Below are 22,694 nucleotides of genomic sequence, written 5' to 3' on the forward strand. Positions count from 1 at the left end.
ACGTTAGCAAAAGAACATATTAATAAATTATTCAAGTTTAACTTTTCATTCATCCACATGGCATTTACTACACGTTCAAACGAGGCCACGCCTCTTTAGGAGACAGGAAGTGTGTACAGTTTCGTAGCATTGGCGATGCTTGAAATGTGCTATCTTTAGTAATAAAGGATCTGTGGTTCAGTATGTCAAATAAGCAAATTCACATTGGAAAAATAGCGTACTGCATTTCAATAAGTAAACATAGTTTTTGTTTCCATCAAATAACTACAATTGCCATAGAGCAGGGGTCTTCAATGTTTTTTTAAGCCAAGGACCCCTCAACTGAAAGAGAGATGGATCAGGGACCCCCTACTACATATAGTGTATAAAATGAAGTTGCACATTAATCTGGTCCTACAATAACTTTTAGAGCAGCCTAAAGCATTTGTAGATACCTTTTTTTGCATACAATACTAAGCTATTCAAATAGCCTAATACTTGTTGGCATGATTTTATAAATCATCTTTTAATGTTAAACACTCATGTGGAACAGTCACTCCTTTGGGATGAACTGTATCTGTGGATGGCTACCTTAGTGACTATATTACTTATTGGCCAGTAAGCCTATCATCAGTGGGGATATATGTTTGCTAGTAATATGTTGGAATCATGTTAAGACTTTTTAACTTTCAAAAATTAACAATAATTTGGAGGCCTCCCTGCAGTGACTCTGAGGACCCCCTAGGGATCGCAGAGCCCCTGTTGAAGATCCCTGCCATAGAGGATATTATTTTTGTTCATTATGTAGTTTTGTGCTATTTGTATGTTTTTCATATGTTGTCTAGTAAACAAAATTGAAAATAAAAAAAAAGTTCAAGAAATAAAACTGTTGCTGTCAGATTATGTCTTAATGTATTAACAGTATATTTGTGTTATAGCTGAGTGTGACCACATCATCACACTTTATCCAATCAGGTGGTTGCTGTCATGAGAAAACCTCCTATTTCCTGTTCTCAGGTCAGGTGGTTTGACTTGAGGAGTCTTGACTCATGACATTAGTATTTAGCATCTAACATCCCTAATGTCAAAAGACTTTGTATACAGGTTTGTATAAGTTTAATTTTATCACAAATGACTTTTTCTGGCCTTAATATGGACATCCACATCTAATATCCTGTCAAAAACATCCAGAGTGACTGTAGACTGACGTTTCCAGTGTGAAGTCAGAATGTGACATGCCATCTGATTGCATCAACATGACACGAAAACTGCTTCGAAAAATGTACCCCCACACTTCCGCTGTGTTCAGAAGACAGGAAGCAGAGTCACTCGGTCGACCTCATCACACCACAGCAACAAGTGGCAGAAACTGTCTTAAATGATTGAATAAATCAAGAAGTCCACGTCTGAACCATGAACAAACGAAAACTGAGTAAGTTATATTTAACTTTTTTTACTTAGTTGATGCTGTTGTTCAAAATTGTGGATATTTGGGGGTTATTTCCATAAATTATCATAAGACAAACCAGACATGGTAAGACCAAAGTTGTATAAATATATATGTCTCCATGGCACAAAAATAACATATTTTTAGTGCAACAAAATAGAAGGTAAATAAGGACAAATATATGACAAAATAAAGTCAATTCTGGTGTTTATTCCAGTTATTGTATTATGACCAGCGTCACGGAAAAATCAATAAAGAGATGTATAAAACTATAATAAGCTATAAAACTAACTATATAAAGTAGTTGAAACCAGCTTCACCTCGTGCAGCTCCAACAGAAACATGCTGCTCTCACGTTCATGCATCAGTATTAATAATGCTATACATAATAATATCAGTCACAGGAGACATTTTACTACCAGGGCTTGTACTTTTACGTTTCCTATTCAGTGCATTGTGTGTATTTTTATACTTTCGTTAAGGATCTGAGTACTTCCTCCACTGTGGCTAACGACTAAAATGTCACAATGCATAGACTAAAAGTAGACCTCCACACACACACACATGCAGTTGCAGTTAAATACGTATACAAAATCATGGGCCATTGGCATACAGAAGGTCTTCATAAGCTTAACCCTCTGGTTTTATGGGTAGAAGTAACAGCATCTTCGCCATATATGGCGGCTACCTATGATAGCAGACAGAGCACAGTACTTTGCTAGCCGTTTAGCCCTCTTTTTGGGCATCCCAAGCTGATTAAGCCCTTTTACAACCAGCCTGTGTGTGTGTGTGTGTGTGTGTGTGTGTGTCCCCTAAGCTACCAAATATGAAAACAAATAGTCGGCACCTATAGCCTAGCTCTGAGATGGTGTTAGGAGTGGTTGGTATTTAATGACCTTGGTCAAAATAGCTTCCTCCATGCTAGAATAAAAGGTACATTCAACCTATAAAATTAACTGTGTGAACACACACACACACACACACACACACACACACACACACACACACACACACACACACACACACACACACACACACACACACACACACACACACACACACACACACACACACAAACAAACACTTTACAAACGTTCCTATTTTATGGACTGATTGTGCTGCTGAATGTTTGTGTTTTATCTCTTTTATTAGATATCACTTTTTAACTAAAGTATTTATTTCGGTTTCATTTGTTTTGCACTGTGACTGATGAGAAACAACTTTTCGTTTCTTCTGAATATGCAAGTAGGGAAATGACAAATGAAGTGAATTGAATAATCGCTCTCAATCATCACATGACTCACTGGAAGTGTATGGTGGTGGTGTCTGTGTTTGCAGATTGACGTTTATGGGCATCGGCAAAGAGCCTTTGGGCCCCACGTTGCTTAACCCGGAGCCAATAATAGCATGCAGCTCATTCTCAGGTACCGCCGCTTTGATACCGACATTCAAGTTTACCTGACAGACACACAGTAACAGACGGGATAACGCATTGCATTCACACAATTTCCGGCAATGCAGGAAATACTATAAATAACATATATACAGCACGTGTACCTTAAAGCTATACTTAAGTAAAGTACTTGAGTAAATGTAATGGGTTACTGGGAAGTGATTCTACAGTAGAGACAGAGACGTTGTTATATTACGAGTCAGGGAAAAGAGGCAGATGCGCGTTTATTTGTGTCATCCTACAGTATAAAAGAAAGACACTTGTTTCACTGTGAGTGTGTGTGAGTGTGTGTGCGACTGTGCGTGTGTGTGTGTTTGTCTGTTGGCTCTTTGTTCTGCTCACAAACAGTTTTTTGGTGCATTGTAAACGAAGCACAGACGTGTCTTTGTGCAGTTTGAATGGACAGCGGCGCGGCTGAGAGCAGAGTTTAAGAAAAGAAAGCAAATTTCTCCTGAACGGACAGCAGCTGGCTGTGCTTCTCGTCTTCTGCTGGTTGACATCATAGTTGTTCACTATTTAAAGCTGGATTTCACCCATGATGCATCTGAAGGCCTGCCATTCAGTCCAGTTTAGAAACTTTAGGACAGTAAACAAACTGTGTTGCTATTCTCTGAGCTTTAAAGGATGTCAAAACCCCCCAGCTCATCTATGATCTATGATAAAAAAAAAAAAAGTTAAAATCTTAAAGCCTTGTGTGTCTTTACCGATAGTTTTTCTTTATAAAGCGACAGTTCAGACAGGTCAGTTCTCACTTGTTCCACCAAAAAAAAGATCAACCAACCGGTTCTCACTCTGAACTCGTACAATACGAAGCGACGAAAAAGGCGTCCTTCAGCGGGTTTGTGTAACGTACCGGGGAGAGCAGGCAGCTACACAGGGTTTAGCGAGTATTATGTAAGGCTGAAATTCCGCATAGGGAGGTTGGTTAGGCTTGGGGGATGGGTCAAACACAGGACTTTCACCCAGGAGACAGGGGTTCGTGTCCCACTTGTCACTTTTCTTAAAGTCGCTTTCTTTTTTAACCGTCCCATTATTCACGCGTGTCACGGAAGCGTAAGCCCACCCATGACCTTTTCCTAAACCCACTTAACATAACTGCGTCAAAAGGGACGCCGATAGTCCCGACCAAGCGCGTTTAGTTATATGACGCTAAAGGAAACTTTTAGCATCAATAACAACGACAAAGGCACCTGACCAAGCGTCCGTATTTTACGAGATGGGAGTGAGAACCTGTTGGATTTTCACTGTTTGGTAATATTTCATATATTAACATGTGTATCAAGTAAAGAAACAGATCATCATTTTGCGAAATCCTGCTGCATGTTGTCCTATCCAGAGTCAGTTTCACTTTTATGAGTCGTGTTTAGCCTAGCTTAGCACAAATACTAGAAGCAGGGGGGAAACTGCTATCCTTGCTCCATCAAAAGTGACCCTACTAAACAAATTAATTCAAAGGTTATTTACGTCTAGTCAGCTGGATTCTATTGAGAGTTTGTCCAAACTCCCAAATCCACTTGAACTGCTGTGAAAAAGGTCCATTATGAAGCTACAGCCAGCCGCCACTTAACTTAGCTTAGCATAAAGACTGGGGGCAACAGCTAGCCTAACTTTGTAACTTTCTAAAGCTCACTGAATGACACATTATATGTTGTTTGAACAAGGTATATTGTTCGAACTCTGCGCCTGGGAGAAAGGGTGTCTTTCCCAAAATGTTGAACTATGAGGAGGCAGTGAAAAAAAATTCTAATTAAAAGAAATATCCCTGAGGTCTGATGGAAATCTTGCTTCTCGGTGTGTGGTAGAGATATAAATAATATTTAATGAAAAGTCCTTTTAATACTTTCACTGTAAGATGAATAAAAACATTGAGTGCACGTTGTCAGGAAAGTTCAGCAGAGATATCTGGCTTTAACATGAAACAAATGCAGCTTCTTTGTATCTGCACCTCCATCATCTCCCTTCTCTCTCATTCTCAAAATCATGGTGTCTATATTTAGCTGAGGAAATAAATACCCGTCGCTGTTTTCGGAGTCTGATAGGTCCCCGGGGCAGAAACATAATCAAACACTGCTGAGAGCTTGAGGGGCTGCGCTTTGGAATAGAAACGATGAGAGTTTTAGCAGATGAGGGTACAACAACATTCCTTAGCTGACTCCAAGGAAAAGAAAAACATTTTCACAGGACAAAGTGAAAATTAAATGTTTGCAGCTGCTGGTTTTGCTGGTGGCCCAAAGGTCCAACATTATTCTTTAATTGTCTTTAAAATGTACGACTACATCTTACAAAGGGACTAATGTACCTGACTGAGACCATGAGCCTGAGCAGGTGGGTGTAATAATAGATACCATGTCGGATTCTTCTTTAAAGACCAAGAGAAAGTGGATCACATCACTCCAGTTCCGAAGTCTTTTTACTGGCTTCCTGTCTCGCAAAGAATTGATTTCAAAATACTTCTGTTGGTTTATAAAGAACTAAACGGTTTGGGGCCCAAATACATTTCTGTATCTGCTGCTACATTATGAACCAACCAAGCCTCTTAGGTTGTCGGGGACACGTCTGCTTTCTGTCCCCAGAGTCAGACCTAAACACGGGGAAGCAGCGTTCAGTTTTTTTATGCTCCACATATCTGGAACAAACTTCCAGAAAACTGCAGGTCCGCCGCAACTCTGTTCTTTTAAATTCTTTTTGATGCTGCCTTTCTTTAAATAAATTTTAATTTCTTATCCTGCACTGTACATTTTATTCTCATATTTCATCAGTTTTTATGTTTTTTTAATTGTTTTGAACTGCTCTATAATGTTTTATGTAAAGCACTTTGAATTGTCCTGTTGCTGAAATGTGCTATACAAATAAAGCTGCTTTGCTTTGCCTTAAGACAGCTCTGATGACAAGGTTAACAGTCACAGGTTGTATTTCTCTGTGTTACTGAATACAATGTGTCATACTTTGAAAGAACAGTAAGTCATTTCCTGCACGTCATCATTCAGAATGTCAGATCCGAGTGTCTCAACATTAAGGTCCAGACCTGTAGAGTAGTGGGATGTACAGAGGTATAACAGGCAGTTAGGCATTATAACTTTGAAATAAATTTGCAAACAAGTTTAAGATACAGCATGATGTCTTTATAAACCATTTGGGCGTACACGGATATTTTTAAAAAGAGGTTTTTCCTCCTTTCTAAATAAAACCCCCCCCCCCCCCCCCCTTTTTTTTCCTTTTTTTTTTCCCCTCACCACAACCCCTTTTTAACTTTTTTTTTTTTTTTCAGGGTCAAATTTGACCCATTTTCAAAAAGTTTCGATATGAGAAGTTTGGGTTTCTTTTAACCAAACTGTCAAAAATATAATAACGTGCAATGGTTTCCTTACAACGCTCTTCACAAGTAAAATAAATGATCAGTTCACTGCATTCACTGAATTTGGGGTTTTTATTCAATTTCATAGCATTTGAAAAAAATTTATAAAAGTGACAAAAATTTCAGAAAAAGCTTCAAAAACGTAGAAAAAAAAAACCCAAACAAAAATGTCAAAAGAATTTACAAAAACATCAGAAAAAGTGACAATAACGTCGGGAAAAGCTTCAGAAACGCCAGGAAAACGTGACAGAAACGTCGGGAAAAGCTTCAGAAACGCCAGGAAAACGTGACAAAAACGTTGAAAAAAAGTGACAAAAAAGAAGACCACAACGTTGAAAAGAAAGTTGGGATTTTTTATTTTGAGCCAGAAAAACAAAACGTTGCATGGTCGATGGGAAGACAACACAATGGTTAAAAAAAACCACTCTGTCTAATATAAAAACACAATTGATGTGCTCTCAAGATATAACCCTAAAGCTTTTACCGGAAGTCTCCCTGGCTGCAATGGCGCATCGAGGAAGAGGGCAATCATATGTGTGGACTGATGGTGAAGTGGAGATACTCTTTAATATCACACTTAACTATAAAGTCGGCAAAACTCAAGAAAACATGGAGTAACTGTACATTTATGTATAAGTCCTGTTAGCGGTTTAGAACCTGCACTATTTTGGCCACGTCCACCATTACACAAAACGTTGCATCATTGGTGACACCTCACAGAGGGGAGATAACAGCGCACACTCTGACGCTACGAGATAAAAGCTCAGTTTTCCCTGTCTACACCACAACACTGAAAACAGAGTTCATGAAAATCTTCACCCTGGAACAAGTTTTGAAAAGATTAGTTTTCACTGACCTAAAATGCACTTTGTGTGGACGAAAGGCTAAAACTAGAGATGTTCCGATACCGATACCAGCATCGGTATCGGCTCCGATACTGCCTAAAATGCTGGTATTGGTATTGGTAAGTACTGGAGTTTATGCACTGATCCGATACCACGTAATAAAGCCCTAAAGAAAATCTGCGTTAAAGAGGTTTATTTATGTTCTTTTTCCGTTATAACTGAAATTTCTGTGGCGTTCATTGTTTGTGTTTGTTCATGTTTTACAAAGAGTTTAACCTGAGCCAGACCGACAACAAAGATAGAAATAATATCACATCCATACAGGGATAGTAGTATACAATTGTTAAAACATAATAAAATATATGACACACTGGTATCGGATTGGTACTCGGTATCGGCCGATACGCAAGTTCAGGTATCGGAATCGGTATCGGGAAGCAAAAAATGGTATCGGGCCATCTCTAGCTAAAACGCACAGAAAAAGCTACATTTAAAAAAATACCCGCATACATGTAGACTGGGCCTTGGGAACAGAATATAAAATGATGCCAAACTCTCATGACAAGTGAATGAATTTGGAGCTCTGCAGGGTCAGAGGTCCGAAAAGTTTGCGAGGTAGTATAAAGAGCGCCGAAGTCCGCTCAGGGAGGAAGTCGGGATGGTTAGGGCAAACGACCAAAGGACCTTCACTCAGGGGAACGCTGTTCGTGTCCTGTGTGAAACCAAAAGTAAACACTGAAATTACGTACATAACTTACCTTTCAAGTTAAGTTATGTACGTAAGTGAAGGATGTTATGTAACAAACGTAGCCTACTTATTTTAAGCCAAACCATGATCTTTTCCTAACCAAGTTTGGGTCCTAAACATAACCCAACTGTGACCGTTTCACACATTTACCACATTTAAAAACCGTGACCATTGCGTTAAGGTATGAGGATGTGTTGATCTCCTGCCACCAGTAGGGGCGCTAATTTAGGAAACGCTCCTGTGGGTCGTATAGAGGGTTGGAACAAATGACCTATGTGGTGTTATGGATTGGAGGAGTTGTTGGAGAGAATGTGTCGGCCTCTGACTGATCTCAAAATGTACCAATGATGGTTCAGAGTGAAATATCTCCACAACTAGCCGAAATTATATCTAGTAAAAGTAAATTATAATTTTTTTGTGTAAAAGCACATATCTGTTTTTTCCCTCTTTTATTGTTATTTATATGTCTTCATTCACGTTGAGTCTCAAAGTCGTTAAGGCCCATTACGATGTTGACAAAGGAATGATTCTGTCAACCCTAATTAACGTCCTCCTACTCTTCAGGTTTCAAATGGTTTGGGAGCCTCAGCAATCTCTCCACCCGCCGCCAGTCGGAGAAGGCCAACATCAAGTCAGTCCCAGAGCATGATGGGAGCCGCAGCGGTGCCAAATCAGCAGCGGGGGAACAATCGGTGGACGACATGGAGGACTGTCTCCGCAGCCCCAGCTACGCCCGCTCCAGCGAGATGTACACACATGTGGGCACTGTGCCACGCAGCCAGACACAGAAGAAGAGCTGCAGGGGGCTGAAGGAGAAGAAGAAGAAAGAGGAGGAGGGGTTGGTGAGTGGAGGGCAGAGCCAGTGGAAGGCGGGGGAACATGTCCGAGACTCCCCTCTGCTCGGTGCCCTGTCCGGCCTCAGTACGACCAGTCTGGACCGGCCTCTACCTGTTTCTGCACCGGCCTGGCCGCTGCCCGCCACCCCGACACCCAGCCAGGCTTCACCTTTGACCTCAGCACCTGAAAGCTGCTTCAATGATCCTTCAGTGGACCCCGTTTGGAGCTCAGGGTCATTGTCAAAGAGCAGGGATGCTTTAGAAACTGGTAGAGCTGTAAGAGAGGCTTCTAACATGGCGACCAATGGCACCAAAGCGGCTTTGCCGCAGGATGTTTACGTTCCGATGGATCCGATAGCTGAAGCAGCTCGCAGCCACGTGGGCATCCCACAGGGAGGGGGGGGGGGGGGCCGCAAGGGGGGCCACACACCACCCAACAAATTTAAGGCGGGCTTGGGGGAGGGAAGCGTGGTGACAGGTGAGAAAGTGGATTAATTTATTATTGAACTTTCAGAAGCTAGAACATCCCACAAATAGTCAGTGGGTTTTTCTTCTTTTATTTTTAGGCCATGCCCTATAAAAAGAGGATTTAAGGTTTAAAGCAACACCAGGAATAATCTGCCATGGCAATGAGATTATATCAACCTGTGGTCAGTAGAATGTCAGTCTCTTGATACAAGTCAGAATAAGGCAGATTGCCACAGGATAAAGACAAATAGACCTTACAAATTTAAAAAAAACTTTATTTATTTTGTTTTGGTGGAACGCTACATCTATATTGCACTGGCAGATACTTTTTTTTTATAAAATAGGGGAAAAACACCTGAAACAAATAAAGAAAGGCAATAATCTAACTCCTAGCAGGTGGTCCAGAAATAACCTTACAATTTACAATGTTAAAAACATAACTTTATAATACATATTACATTAAACACATTAATTCAGAAATATAGGCTATATTTGGAATAATTAACAAGAATAACTATACCAACAACAGAGATAAAAACAAAATATAAATACCGTAATGCATACTAATAATACTTTTAAGTGTATTATGATAATTACATGAAAATAAGTCGTAATGTTGTTAGAATTAAGTATTTTCTATCTAGGCTAACTGTCATAAAATTATTAAAAGAGGAAATGTTAATATTTATACAGTAAAGTCATATAACAAGAAAACAGTCATGGTAATATAAGAATATTTTAATAAACAGTTGGCCTAATGTTGTATCCCAGATAATGCCTAACAATATCATGTTTAAAATACATTAAGGCCAGACACTTCAAGCAGGTTTTTTCATGCACTGGTCAATTTTGAGAATTTGGGCTATTTTGCTTCCATAACATATCTTCTTTCAGACTAGTGGAAAGATAAAACATTTATTTTACAACACTTTGTCTAAATTTGCGCATGTAGATTTCTCCTACGCCTCATTTACATATTCAAACATGAAATTTCCGCAAACTTGTAATAAAAAAAACTAATTGTATTACCTTAGGTAATAAACTGGGAGCGTTTCGGGGGATGTTTGTTCAACTGTAGTAGGCTTTAAAACAGCCAACATAGTAGTTGTTGCAGCGGACATGCGCAGTGCGCTCCCTGCCTGCCCGCTGTGGTCCAGTCGGTTAACTGGTTCACACACTCAGCGGCAGAGCGTCTCTGACTGTGCGGGAGAAGATGTGTGAAGTTGGGGACGTTAGCTGTCGGACAGCCCGCTGCGGCGAGCGAGATATAAGGTGAGACAACTAATATTGATAACTAAATGAATAGGCTACTTACTAATATAAAGTCAGTACGCTGCTGTTAATTTGGGACAGTCACTGTCCGAAGAAGAATGTCATCTCTGTTAAACTCCCCCAGGAGTCATCTGCATCAGTCATCTTTTCTACATTTCTGAGGCTAATATTTGAGTGTAGTTTGTGTTTTGTGCATTTAGAGCGGAAACAAACCCATGGTTTCTGTTAGTTTGATGCCATAAAACATGAAAAGCTCCTGACTAGTAAAACATTTACAACAACTAGTCGACTTTGAAGTCAGTGGGTGACCAGGCTGGTCCACAGTCTGTCTGTCCGTCTGTGTCTGTGCTGGAGGAGTGCAGGAGGAAACTGGACTGGACTGTACTGTATGTATGTTACATAAGAGGAGGAATTTGATTCTGCTCTTCTCTCAGTGAGAATAGTGATAAGGCTTTTTTGCACGGATGCAGCAGGCTGTTGTCTGTCTTGTCTGTCTGACCGGATTTACACCTGACTTTGATCTGTGACTGTTAACAGTAAGCTGTTTGATATATGACACCAGATATTATATATATCATATATCATATCATCATACAGTCATCACTGTACAGTCTAAATGTCATCTTCAGGCTGTAAACATTTTTTTTCTGACCTCACTGTATCAGATTGTTGAAAAAAGGAACTGCTTGTTTGATCATCATATTGGAATTGGTAAGGTGTCCCTATATACGTAAATCCTCACTTGGACGATCAGCTTATTCTTTTCGGTGGATCAACATGTGGAATTGTTTTTGCTACAGAACTTACAGCTATAGTGTATAGTTTCTGTTGCCCCCATGAGGAATTCTAAGTAATGACAACAACACTGTCAGCGCATCCACATGAAGCCTTCCGTGAAGGCGCACGCGCCCCCACTCCACATAGTTGCTAGTAGCCAAGGAGGACACGGAGGATTAAAAAACATGATGGACTCTTCAGAAGAGGTCATTATCTTCACTCGAGTTTCTGCGCGGGAAAGTCACCGGACGACACAATCTTCTGAACATAGTCATACTGAGAAATACAGAGAGAGTTTTGTGGAGCTGTCTAGTCTTAATTAGCTTTGTAGCAACTCATTTGGCAATGGCTTGAATTTAACGGGCATTTATTGATATCAAAAAGTTATGCACTAAAGCTTTAAACTGGATCCTGACTGGGATCATTTTAACTTAAACTGAAACCTTTGACCCTTAATATAGAGGGAGCAGTCATGTAGTCATGAATGCTCTGGTGCTTCTTGTTTTATGGTGCTTTATTGTTTTGTCTGTATTTTCTTTCTTTCTTGTGTTTTATACTGTCTCTTGTGGTTTTTTTGTGTTGAGTTTTTTTCCCGATCTCAGTACCAGCATTGCAAATTAGCCTAGCTTGTAAATGCACAGTGGTTGTGTATGTTATTATTGGTTTATGCTACATACTTGTTAACTTGCACGGCAGCTGGATTCATGCGTAGTCACGAGATCACGCGAGAATTGCGGGATCACATATCACACGAAAATCAATCTTGTCAAATGCATTTGTGTCTGAACATCCAGCATACCGAACCAATCAGCGTCCGGTGAGGAGCTACTGGCAGCTACGGGCGTGGTTTAGGTGTGTGACGGCTGTGACTTTTCGTTCAAAACAACAATCATATGGCAGATGGTTCATCCAATCACCTGCCAGGTATTTTTGAGAGTGCCTTGCCCGCTTCCAGTGACGGATTCTCAGATGGTTCTGTGTAACAAACCATTTGGCTCCTCAGGTTAACATACTTGTCTGAATAAACATTATATAAATTGTGAACGACCATGTGTAAAATAAATCCAGCTAATATCAGAGCCATAGGGCTGGGTACCGAACTTTGATTCTGACTTTTAGGCACCGACCCAGTTGCCTAGTATTGAAATATCCAAAAAGAGTATCAAAAAAGTCAATCAATGCCAAATTAAAATACCCAAGGAGTAATTCATTAGTGAGAGAGGGAGCTCACATGTGTGTGTGTTTTATTTTGAGAGGCTTGATTACAGTGTGCATCGCATAGGTGTAAAAGAGCTGGAAAAAAAGGATTTATTGTGGTCATGCAGATAATGACAAAGTCAGAACTAGTGTGACGTTATTGCTGGAAACCCTCCCAGGGGAGGAGGTCGGGGTGGATAATTGGATGAACAAAGACTGAGTTTTGCATGATCTCGTACCAACAGTCACTGTTTGTTTCTCTTAACAATGACGACAGTCTTTCCCTTAAGGCCGGGACACACCAGGCCGATAATCGGCTGTTGGACAGTCTGGCGAGGTCAGTGACTCGAGTCTGTTCAGTGTGTCCCGTGCTGTCGTCAGTCTGGGGGGCTGTCGGCGTTCATTTTGGCCGACCTGACACGTTCGGTCGGAGGCAGGGCGGTCGGGACTCACCCGGAAATGGCGAGCAGAATGAGCGTAACTACAGTCTCTCAAAATCTGACGAAAATCTTTTAAACTGACCTTTGTTGAGCTGAAATGAAGACAGATTCAGCAACTGCATGGCCTATTTCTCGCTTAAAATGTTTTCAGAAACACGTTTCGGTGAACTATTTTAGTACAATATGAGATCGTATTCTGAACGAGCCGCCATGACAGTCTGGCTTTGAATTTCTGGAGAAAACAAACCCATGTGATGCGTTCGTCCAATCAGCTGCTGGTTTTCATTTCGTGGGCAACAATACAGAGTAGCGTCGCCTGCTGGAGACGTATTACGTTTCTCAAGTCGGTGTCGCCTCAGTGTGTTCCGAGGCAGTTTTTTGGACCTCGGGGACCCGACTGATCATTCCGACTGGCTTTTCTGTCGACGGTCGGCCGTCTGGCTGGTGTGTCTCGGCTATTACTTTAAAGCTGGGGTATGCAGTTTTCTGGAAAAATTGGCGTTCTATCCATGGCAACGGCGGCCAAGGCTCATGGGTATCATAGTGTTTACATACAAAGATGACGGACAAAACAACATCCCAGAAACAAAGTTGAAACAATTAAATCTGGTGGCCACAACATAAACTGTAGGATCGTTACATTGTTCGCTTCCAGAACCAGTGCTGTGTTCTGCCGTAAATAAGGTGGTTATAAAACAGTTGATGTGGACAATAAGAAGATATAATACCAGAAAACAAATAGCCTCTAGAAAGAAAGATAGATATAGAGCGGGAAATTTTACTTTTTTCTATTCTATTAAGGTTAGTTAGTCCAGCTTGGGACCTTGCTGCACCTCTCCTCCCCTCATTTCCTGTAATCTCTCTATTGTCTGTAATAAAGGCATAAAAATAACCATAAGTTATTGTACTCTCACTAAAGGTCAACACACACTGACACACATCCATTAATTTCAGATACCTCTGTCCTGTTTCCTCTTTCTCAAAACGGATGCACATCGGCTCTGCAGAGAAGCAGCAATTTGATCATATTTTCTCCCTAGAATTACTAGGATATAGACATATAGATTTTAAATTGTAGCATTTAAGTAAAGAGATAAAACTGTTCTCCAACAAACAAGGCTACAATGTTTTATGTTTTTTATAAAATAAAATACAAACCTATATCGTAACACGCTGTGGGTACAGTAGGCTGACATTAAACCTTAAAAATATATACTTTATGTGCAGCAGTATTTACAACATAATCAAAAAACTAATATTCACTTGTAATGAGGGCCAGATGATGAAATGTTGTTGTTGTTGAAATGTAAGATATTTTCTCATGATCATGAGGAAGTGGTTTCATGATATCAATAAATCAAACGTGTTTTCTTTTTCAACTCTTATTATTTCATGATCTGTTATCTAATTATTTCATACTCACAGCAAAACAAAACTTGTTATTATAATGCATGCACATCCTAAACCAGGGTTTATCATGAAAATATTTAGAAAACTGTTTATCTGATGTCACCCGATGAGCTCCATACTGATACAAGCAGTAATTCAGGAAATAAAATCTGCTACATAAGATTGTAAATGCAGCCTTTGACTGTCAGGGAGTTTCACATGCAATATGTTTTACTTGTGCGTTCCCATCTGTGTGTGTGTGTGTGTGTGTGTGTGTGTGTGTGTTTGCTGTCAGAGTTTGTGTTTGGGAACAAAAGGTCACCTCCCTTGACGTTACCCATGGAAATATGCAGCATGTCGAGGAGCAGAGTGACCCAAGAAAGTTTCACATAGCCAACGTGCAGTTCCACTGACACCCCACGTCACTGGTGTCAGGAAAAAACCACGCAACTGCAGTTAGTTTTTCCCCTATTTCTAACATCAGTTAAACGTGTTTGTGCTCCTCCGTGTGTGCAGCTGAGTTTTTTGGATCCCAGAGCCTTCAGACCTGGTGAGAAGCCAGCTGGTGTGATCACTGGATGGACATTTGGGGAGAAAAGAAGTTTCCTTTGCTTCAGTCCTGAAAAACAGACTGACTGCAGATATGACGTTTCACACAGCAGCCGAAATATTCCCCGTCCTCCCCGGAGGAGTTTGTTGTGTGGCAAGCTGTTGCTGGGTGTTGTCGCGTTAACACACTGCTGCTGTCAGAGAGTTGTGCAACAGGACAGAAACAGACAGACAGACAGAAGGAAAACAGCATGTTCTGCCTTGACTATTACTGCTGGGTACTGATTGAACCTCAACACTTCTTTGTTAGAGACCAAATTGGAGACTGTCCTCCCCTGAAAAACCTCGACATAAGGCATTTGTTCAAGCAGTAATTGCGAATTATATAAAGATAATTTTTGGGGCATTTTAGGCCTTTATTTGTGACAGGGCAGCTTAGACATGAAAGAGGAAAGAGAGCGGGAACGACACACAGCAAAGGGCCACAGGTCAGAATCGAACCTGCTGTCGCTGCGTCAAGGACTGGTCCTCTGTATATGGGCGCGCGCTCTACCAAATGCCCATTGCGAATTATATTTACATTTATAATGGGGGTGCCCTCTAGTGGCCATAGTAATTATGACGGGAGCAAAGCAGGCAGTAAGGTGACAAAGTATAAGAGCGCCAAATTTCTGCGTAAGAAGGGAGGTTGGGGTGGTGGATGGGTCAGACGAACACAGGACTTTCAACCAGTCGACAGGGGGTTGTGCCCCGTTTATAAGTTAAAGTAGACGTCAAGTTTTTTTTAAACTTTATGTAACAAACAAAGCTACATCATGTTCCGTGTCACGTGCGTAACCGGAAGTGAAGTAGCATCAGTTTTAAAACCAAACCACGAGCTTTCTCTAAACTTAACCAAGTACTTTTGGTGCCTAAACATAACCAAACTGTGCCCGCTGTGAATATTTGTAACGTATTTAAAACTGCAACCGTTAGGTTTAGATATGAGGATGGAAAATGCTCCTGGGGGTCATATTTCATGCCACCCAAGGGTGCTAATTTATAAAATGCTCCTGTGGGTGATATTAAAAGGTAGGAATAAACATCCTACGTATATTGTCGTGTGGTTTGGAGGACTTGTTGCAAAAATATAGCTGTAGCATTGAGTATCAAAAACTGTAAAGTACTGAAAGTTGTAATTAAATATCTGGTCAGATTTGTCATCTTGTTTACAGATTCTGATTGAGATTTATTTAGTCAAAGTTATTGTGCTAAAAATCTGAATCTGATCAGTTGTTTATGTTACCACAGAGAATCAAATCTGATCGAACCCCACCCACACAATCCTTACAAGATATCTATGTGAAAAATAAAGCTAATCACGATATTACGATATCCAAAATCTAAGACGATATCTAGTCTCATATCACAATATCGATACAATATATACGATCTAATTAATTACTCAAGACTGTTGTCCATAACATATTCATTTTAAGATGCCCACAACTTCCTAATAATTTCCCAGGATGTCTCCTGGAAACAAATATGTAATCTGATACTAAAGGCAAAGTATTGGTAAATTGGAACACATCTAATTTGAATAAATTATAATGAACTGCTACTGTAACTTAGATAATAGTAAATGAACAATGAATGATTATTTAGTTTGGTTAAATTAGAACTGTTCTCTCAAGTCAATTATTATCATGATAATTAATACCAAATTACAAAGTTCTGTGGAGGAAACCTAAATTAAAGTGTCCTAGACAAGATACACATGCAGCAATAGATACCACAGAATTAAACAGAAATGTGATTAGAAAACCATGAATAAAAGGTCCACCTTCTCTTGGAAACAAGCTAAATTTCACCTTTAAACAAATAAAATATATATAAAATATATAAGAGCAATCTAAAACAATGATGTTTCTTTTGTTTTTCAGTAAGCAGGACTTGACAGACAGCAGTGGAGAATATGTGAAGGTAAGCTTTCTCTTTACATTACTTTAAATCTATTTTAATCCAACACTCTTATCCTCTTTATGTGCGTTCCTTTTTAGCTTGTGATACTGCTTTTCTCTTTTCTGCTTTTCCCTTCCTCATTGGACAAAACACTTTCTGTTCCCAGCCATGGCACCATTTTCAGTGAAGGTTAAATTAAAACTGGGCTGCTGTGATCCTCTACACACGGCACTCAGGCTCTAATTCAATCAGGACGGGTGACAGAAAAGACTTGGGGAATGCGGCCCTCTGTGGTGAAATACTTTGAAGCCGCTGCGGTTGCTGCTGGTAACCGCGGCGGCCTCGATTCGGCCGGCAGCTCTGCCTGGAAAAGGTGGACACAGAGAGCGAGAGAATTTCCAGTTCATTGACTTATAATTGGATACTTGACAAACACACTTGTCTGAAAGGGACAAGCTGGCAATGAATGATAATGCTAATGAAATTAAAGCTATTCATTAGTTGTTTTGAAGTGGTCCAGGCCCGGTGCTCAACCCTTGATTCACAGTCCAGTGGAACAAACCATTCTGTCAAAAAGCGAAGGGTGGGAGGCGTCAGGGAGTAGAAAAACAACATGTCACCTATAAAGAAGTGTAATAACAGTAACTAACTGTGTGTGTGTTTGTGTGTGTGTGTGTGTGTGTGTGTGTGTGTGTGTGTGTGTGCGTGTGTGTCCCAAAACAAAAGCATTCCCAGCCCATCGTTGGTGTAAACTCTTGATATACAGTATCTTCGTTTTTTTTCTATTTGTATAAAGACGTGTAAGACAAAGCGCCACTGAGTGATGTCCCCCATCGCACAATGATGTTGCCACGGCGCCGAGGCCAAGACTCCAGCATGGGTCTGGTTCTCGGGCCCCTGGTGTCGCCAGTGTTGATGCCAGTGTGGGAATGCCAGAGCTGTCCGTCACACACACACATATACACGCACACACACACACAAACATTTCAAGCAGCTTTTTGAAGGAGTCTGGTTTGCTTTTCAAGATGCAGGAAAGTAGAAAGGAGCAGCAGATATGCAGCAGAGTAGACCTCTGTGTTTGTCTGGATTTAAACCCAAAGCCAGATACATACCTAATGAATCTGAACTGATTTATTTTTTATGTTTTTGGGTCTTTGCATCTGATTGTGCGCGTGTGATGCCATTCAAGTTCTCCAAAGACAAGTTCTGGTTGGAGCCACCGTCGGAGAAACTGAAGAAGCAGCTGGAGGAGGAGCTGAAGCTGAGCGGCAGCAACCTGAAGAGCCACGCCTGGTACCACGGACCGATCCCCTGGGAGGTCTGTCTCAAACACACACTTAGTTTGTCACTCACACACACACACACACACACACACACACACACACACACACACACACACACACACACACACACACACACACACACACACACACACACACACACACACACACACACACACACACACACTCGTTTTTGTTTTAAGTTAGGAAAGTGTACAAAGTCGGCATCTTCTTCTAATTTTCCCCCTGGTTAAAGGGGTTTGTTTGGCCATTTAGGTAATTTATCACCTGAATGATTTGTTTGTTGCTTTTAGCTAAGAAGTGCTTAATGAAAGCAGGTATTTTGACAACAGGAACCCAAATAAAACTAAAACTAATAGGACCTTACCTTCAAATTAGGTTTTACATAAAAATTATTTACAGTGGATTTTTCCTTTAAAATCTCAGGGATCTGAGTCATGCAGTGGTTAAACCACAAGAGGGAGCTCTGCTCAAACACCAGTTTAACTGATTCTAAATTCAAAGGCAAAATCTTGTTCAGTAAATCCATATTAAAAAAATATTTGCTAAAAAGAAGGGATCCCTCTAAGCAGCTGTGTTAATACAGGAGTCATTATTTAGACCTGATTGATTGGCTTTTCTGTTTGAGAATCTCAGATATCAGAATGGTGTCCTGGATATTAAAATACAGCAGCATGAAGAAGAACATATACAGTATTAATTCTTCTGTAGGCAGTTGTCAGCACTCAGGGTGGAGGGTTGACACATGTGGGCCTCTTCTTTATTTGGAGAAATGCATCATTTCCTCTGTGCCAGGAAAGAGCAGCAGATGTTAAATGAAAAGCGATTATTTCCTATGAATTCCTTCTTTATTGTATAAATCAGAATTAGAAACATATCTTCTTCCAAATTAGACTATTTTAATTAAAAATAAATATGTTTTTGTCGGAGTGGCAGATTATAGGCATTGACTGAGTTTAGTCTAGTAAAGAAAGCAACCAAAACATAATCCAAAAGTTTTTTCCACTAACCTCAAAATAAACCATCATTTACCTACAAAAAATGAACTAACACTGAAAATGGTTGTGACAGCATTTTATCCCAAGACAAATACAATATAATGTCAAAAGTCAAGCCATCACACTGAGCCAATATGTTCTTCGAACTTCTATATGTATTTACATAATATTAATCAAAATGAATTTATGATTTACACGTCCCCTCAGGTGTCCGAGAGTCTGGTCGTAAATCCCGGTGACTTCCTCGTCAGGGACTCTCAGTCAAGCCAGGGCGACTTTGTCCTCACCAGCCACTGGGAGAAGAAAACACTTCACTTTGTCATCAGGAAGACGATGGTTCAGTCCGGTGAGACATACACTCGGGTCCAGTACAGCCTGGAGGACGAGGCCTTCGACTCTTTACCGGCTCTTGTTCATTTCTACGTGGGGAGCAAGGCGGCTCTGACCCGGTGGAGCAAAGCTCAGATTCACCGGCCTGTGAACAGGACGCTGCCTCTCAGCTACCTGGAGACATCCTTCTGGACCGCCGTCAGCCCCCCGTCCTGTCACAAAGGGCTAAAAAATGGCAGCGTGAGCGGAGAGGAGAGGGTCTGTCCCAGAAGGTAAGGTTTCACTGGGAATATACAAAAAACTCCAATTTCCATTGGTTTTGTGTTATTCAGAGGAGCACAAACTACGAGAAATAAGTTTTTTAGTAACACAGCGTGGGGTCACAGGAGATTCCTAATATTGATATTTGCGTGATATTTTATTTTTTTGACATTTTTCCTTTATTAGAAAGTTCATTGTAGAGAGTGACAGGAAACAAAGGATTTCAGACAGAATAAGACAGATGTTACCATTAGGGCTTTGACTTTTGCCCAAAAATCATATTCAAAGTTTGTTTGTTTATTAATATTAATATTAGAATATTTTCGAATATTTATTAATAATATTTTGATCATTAAATGCCTTCAGTAAGACCTATATTGGTATCAAACTTACGTTTTTTTTTATATTATAAGTCAGACTCTGGATTTAACACAAACAGTGTGCTTTCGACAGGAAGCTCGGAGCTTTCACTGTAGCCTACGTAAGTGGTCTGATATTTATACGTGTGTGCTGATGTGTGCGTTGAGTCGGGTGTGTGTGTGCGCAGTGTTGCCAACTTAGCGACTTTTCAAACCCCCTTAGAGTCTTTTCATAAAAGCGACTGGCGACAAATCTAGCGACTTTCTGTAGAAAAAAAAAAAGTCGGCAGTATTGTCCAGTGAGCACGCAAGGTATTTCTCTCCTGTGACCCTAAAACCGTCACCTCTCTCTTCTGTTCTGTGACTGAGGAGCAGCCCCGCCCCCTCTGTGCTCTCTCCTCATGTGCAGCTGCACTGTGCGCAGGCAGGTAGAAAGGGGAGAAGGGACAGGGTGCGGGGCCGGTGTAGGTAGGAGAGACAGCCGCCCGCGACGGGAGAAAGACGCCGCTGAGTCCAACCCCTCAAAATATACAATTTCTAATTATATAAAACAGAGAAAAACAACAAATCTTCCTAACTTTGGAGTGTTATTTAGCCTGACAAGCCAGTATGATATAGTTGGTATGCACAGATTCCTTAGGTCTTCTAGTCATATAAGACTAATACCTTCAGATTTAAAACTAAGCCCGCTACCGCCTCTTAAAGACAGTAATGTTGGCCCAGATCGAAAATGTTTGTCACAGTTAGGGGGGCCAGAGGTAGCCTGGCTCCGCCCTTCTACATGCTTCCGCTCAATTTTCATTTTCCTTCAGTACACCTTCTGGGATTGCGGTATATTCTTGGGTTTTCTCCGGCCAAATATTTGTCGGTCCAATCAGCGAACAGAGGGAGTGGCTGAGAACAATGACGTTGAGGTTGTGCACTTGTTTGAGTTGTAGTTCCGTAATGGCGGCGGAGAAAGATGGAAGCGAAGCCATTCGGTCCGTTGCGGCCATGCTGCAGAATATCCAGAAGTTAAAGCCCGAGCAAGAACAGTCTTTGCTGAGTTTTGTTGGTGGCCATGATGCTGTGGCCCTCCTCTATGGAGTTATATTCCTATCTTTATTCAAGTGCGCATTCTTTCAATTTGAGAGCATTTCTCACTGATATTACGTTCCGATTTTGTAATAATTTCCCTCAAAACCTTGCTCTCACACTCAAATAGTCACTGCTCGCGCTTGGATTTGCTCTGCTTGTGCTCAAACTTTCTGCTTGCTCTCAGCTTTGGCCCTTCTTCTCACACTCAGGTTGAGTCTGCACGCTTGCAAATCTTCTCCTCACGGATTTCTCCTGCGCGCTCAGATCTTTTTATCTTACAATGACACAAAAAAATCTGAGCGCGCATAACTCCATACTGCTCCCCACAGGGTTCAGGAAAAGTTTGATTTTCCAGCTCGCTCCGTTAGTGGTGAAGGAGTTGTCTCTAGCTGAACGCTAGCGATGCTAAGCCGACGTCACGGCCAAACGTTAGCGATTGGTTATGGCGGATCCAGAGTGGCTCTGGGCAGATCCAATAGTTTTAAACTTCAACAGAGTACCCGCCTTCAAGGAAGTTAACACTTGTCAGTGGAGAGTGGACAGACTCTCTGTACAAATGAAATGTACGAGAGTCTGGTAGGACCAGGCTAGGCCAGAGGGGGGTCCAGGCTTAATATTAAAGGAGCACTGGCCCCCCTCTAGAACCATCAGAGTTCAAATCTTAGAAACAACAGTCTTGTTTCCATAGTTGCATTGTTCCATTTGTTGCACAAGTCTTTGATTAGTGCATGTTTAGGTCAATTACCCTAATGCGGATATATTTAAGAGAATAGAACAAGATTAAATACTGTAATTAATCCAGCACCAGAGCACCGCCTGGAATCAAACTGAGGGCATTGAGGTTACAAACACCCCCAACACACTGTTTCTGTATTTTTTATTTATTTTTCTGGCTGGTGGAGTGGAGGTCTAAAATAGACAGCTTTTATCTCCTATTCAGTGTGCTGTTTTTTTCACCATGGTCAAGTAGAAACTTGCAACATTCCAGCTTTTTTTCTCCTAGCATTTTAACTCAGGTATTTCTATGCACAAATTGTAGATAAGCACTGAAACAGATGGATGGAAACATGCCTAATAGAATCAACCATCATGCAATCCACTGTAAAAAAGAAAGAAAAAAAAGGCTTTTTTATGGACTGTCTGACTGATGACTGTCTCTTTCTTCAAGCCTGCATGTAAAAAAAGGCCAAAAAGAAAATGAAAAGAACACACTTAAACTTACACTTACACTAAAAGTAAAGCAGGAATTAAGTATAAAGAATGAATTTCCTTTGTGTGACTGTACTCCTTAACTGAATTTAGTTTGGGCAAATGCATGATGTATGTGTCTTAGCTTTTTTTGGGGTTAAAGGCTGATAAGTTGTATTCATTCCAAGTGCAACTCTTCTGTGACAAAACTTTATTTAGCAGCAACATGAAACACAGACATATCTCCCTTTTTATATAATTTTCTTAGTCTGAGAAAGTAAACAAATTCAAAATAAGATACTGTTTCCTGTATGGTCATCTGTCTCTCTCTCTCTGTGTCTCCATGCAGTCCTTCATTTCTGCACCACAGGGAGGCCGATGTACACAGGGAACAGGATGAGCGGCTTCTGATGACTGCTGGAGAATCCTCTGTCTCTACTCTGTACAACAGTGAGTTTAATACTAAACTCTTTCTCCTCTT

At 40.7% G+C, this 22,694-nt stretch overlaps 2 protein-coding genes across 3 annotated transcripts in view; both read left to right on the plus strand.

The window, feature by feature from the left end:
• The first annotated feature begins 1,281 nt into the window (after positions 1-1,281).
• Positions 1,282-9,158, plus strand: LOC120561070. The gene is made up of 2 exons (XM_039804034.1): positions 1,282-1,411; positions 8,392-9,158. Exons 1-2 carry the CDS (start codon positions 1,393-1,395, stop codon positions 9,156-9,158), a joined length of 786 nt encoding a protein of 261 aa, XP_039659968.1. The 5' UTR covers positions 1,282-1,392.
• Positions 9,159-10,100: 942 nt separating this feature from the next.
• sh2d3cb (SH2 domain containing 3Cb) overlaps positions 10,101-22,694 on the plus strand; it is a 31,199-nt gene continuing 18,605 nt past the window's right edge. Inside the window, exons 1-5 of one of the 2 annotated variants that reach the window (XM_039802732.1) lie at positions 10,101-10,403; positions 16,681-16,720; positions 17,889-18,017; positions 19,206-19,600; positions 22,563-22,663. In XM_039802732.1, the coding sequence (XP_039658666.1) occupies positions 10,345-10,403; positions 16,681-16,720; positions 17,889-18,017; positions 19,206-19,600; positions 22,563-22,663 (724 nt within the window). In that variant the 5' untranslated portion in view covers positions 10,101-10,344. Of the gene's footprint in view, positions 10,404-16,680; positions 16,721-16,750; positions 18,018-19,205; positions 19,601-22,562; positions 22,664-22,694 lie in introns of those variants that run through there. The other variant, XM_039802731.1, reaches the window with a different exon arrangement.

The sequence above is a fragment of the Perca fluviatilis genome, chromosome 6 (assembly GCF_010015445.1).
Source record: "Perca fluviatilis chromosome 6, GENO_Pfluv_1.0, whole genome shotgun sequence".
Lineage (NCBI taxonomy): Eukaryota > Metazoa > Chordata > Actinopteri > Perciformes > Percidae > Perca > Perca fluviatilis.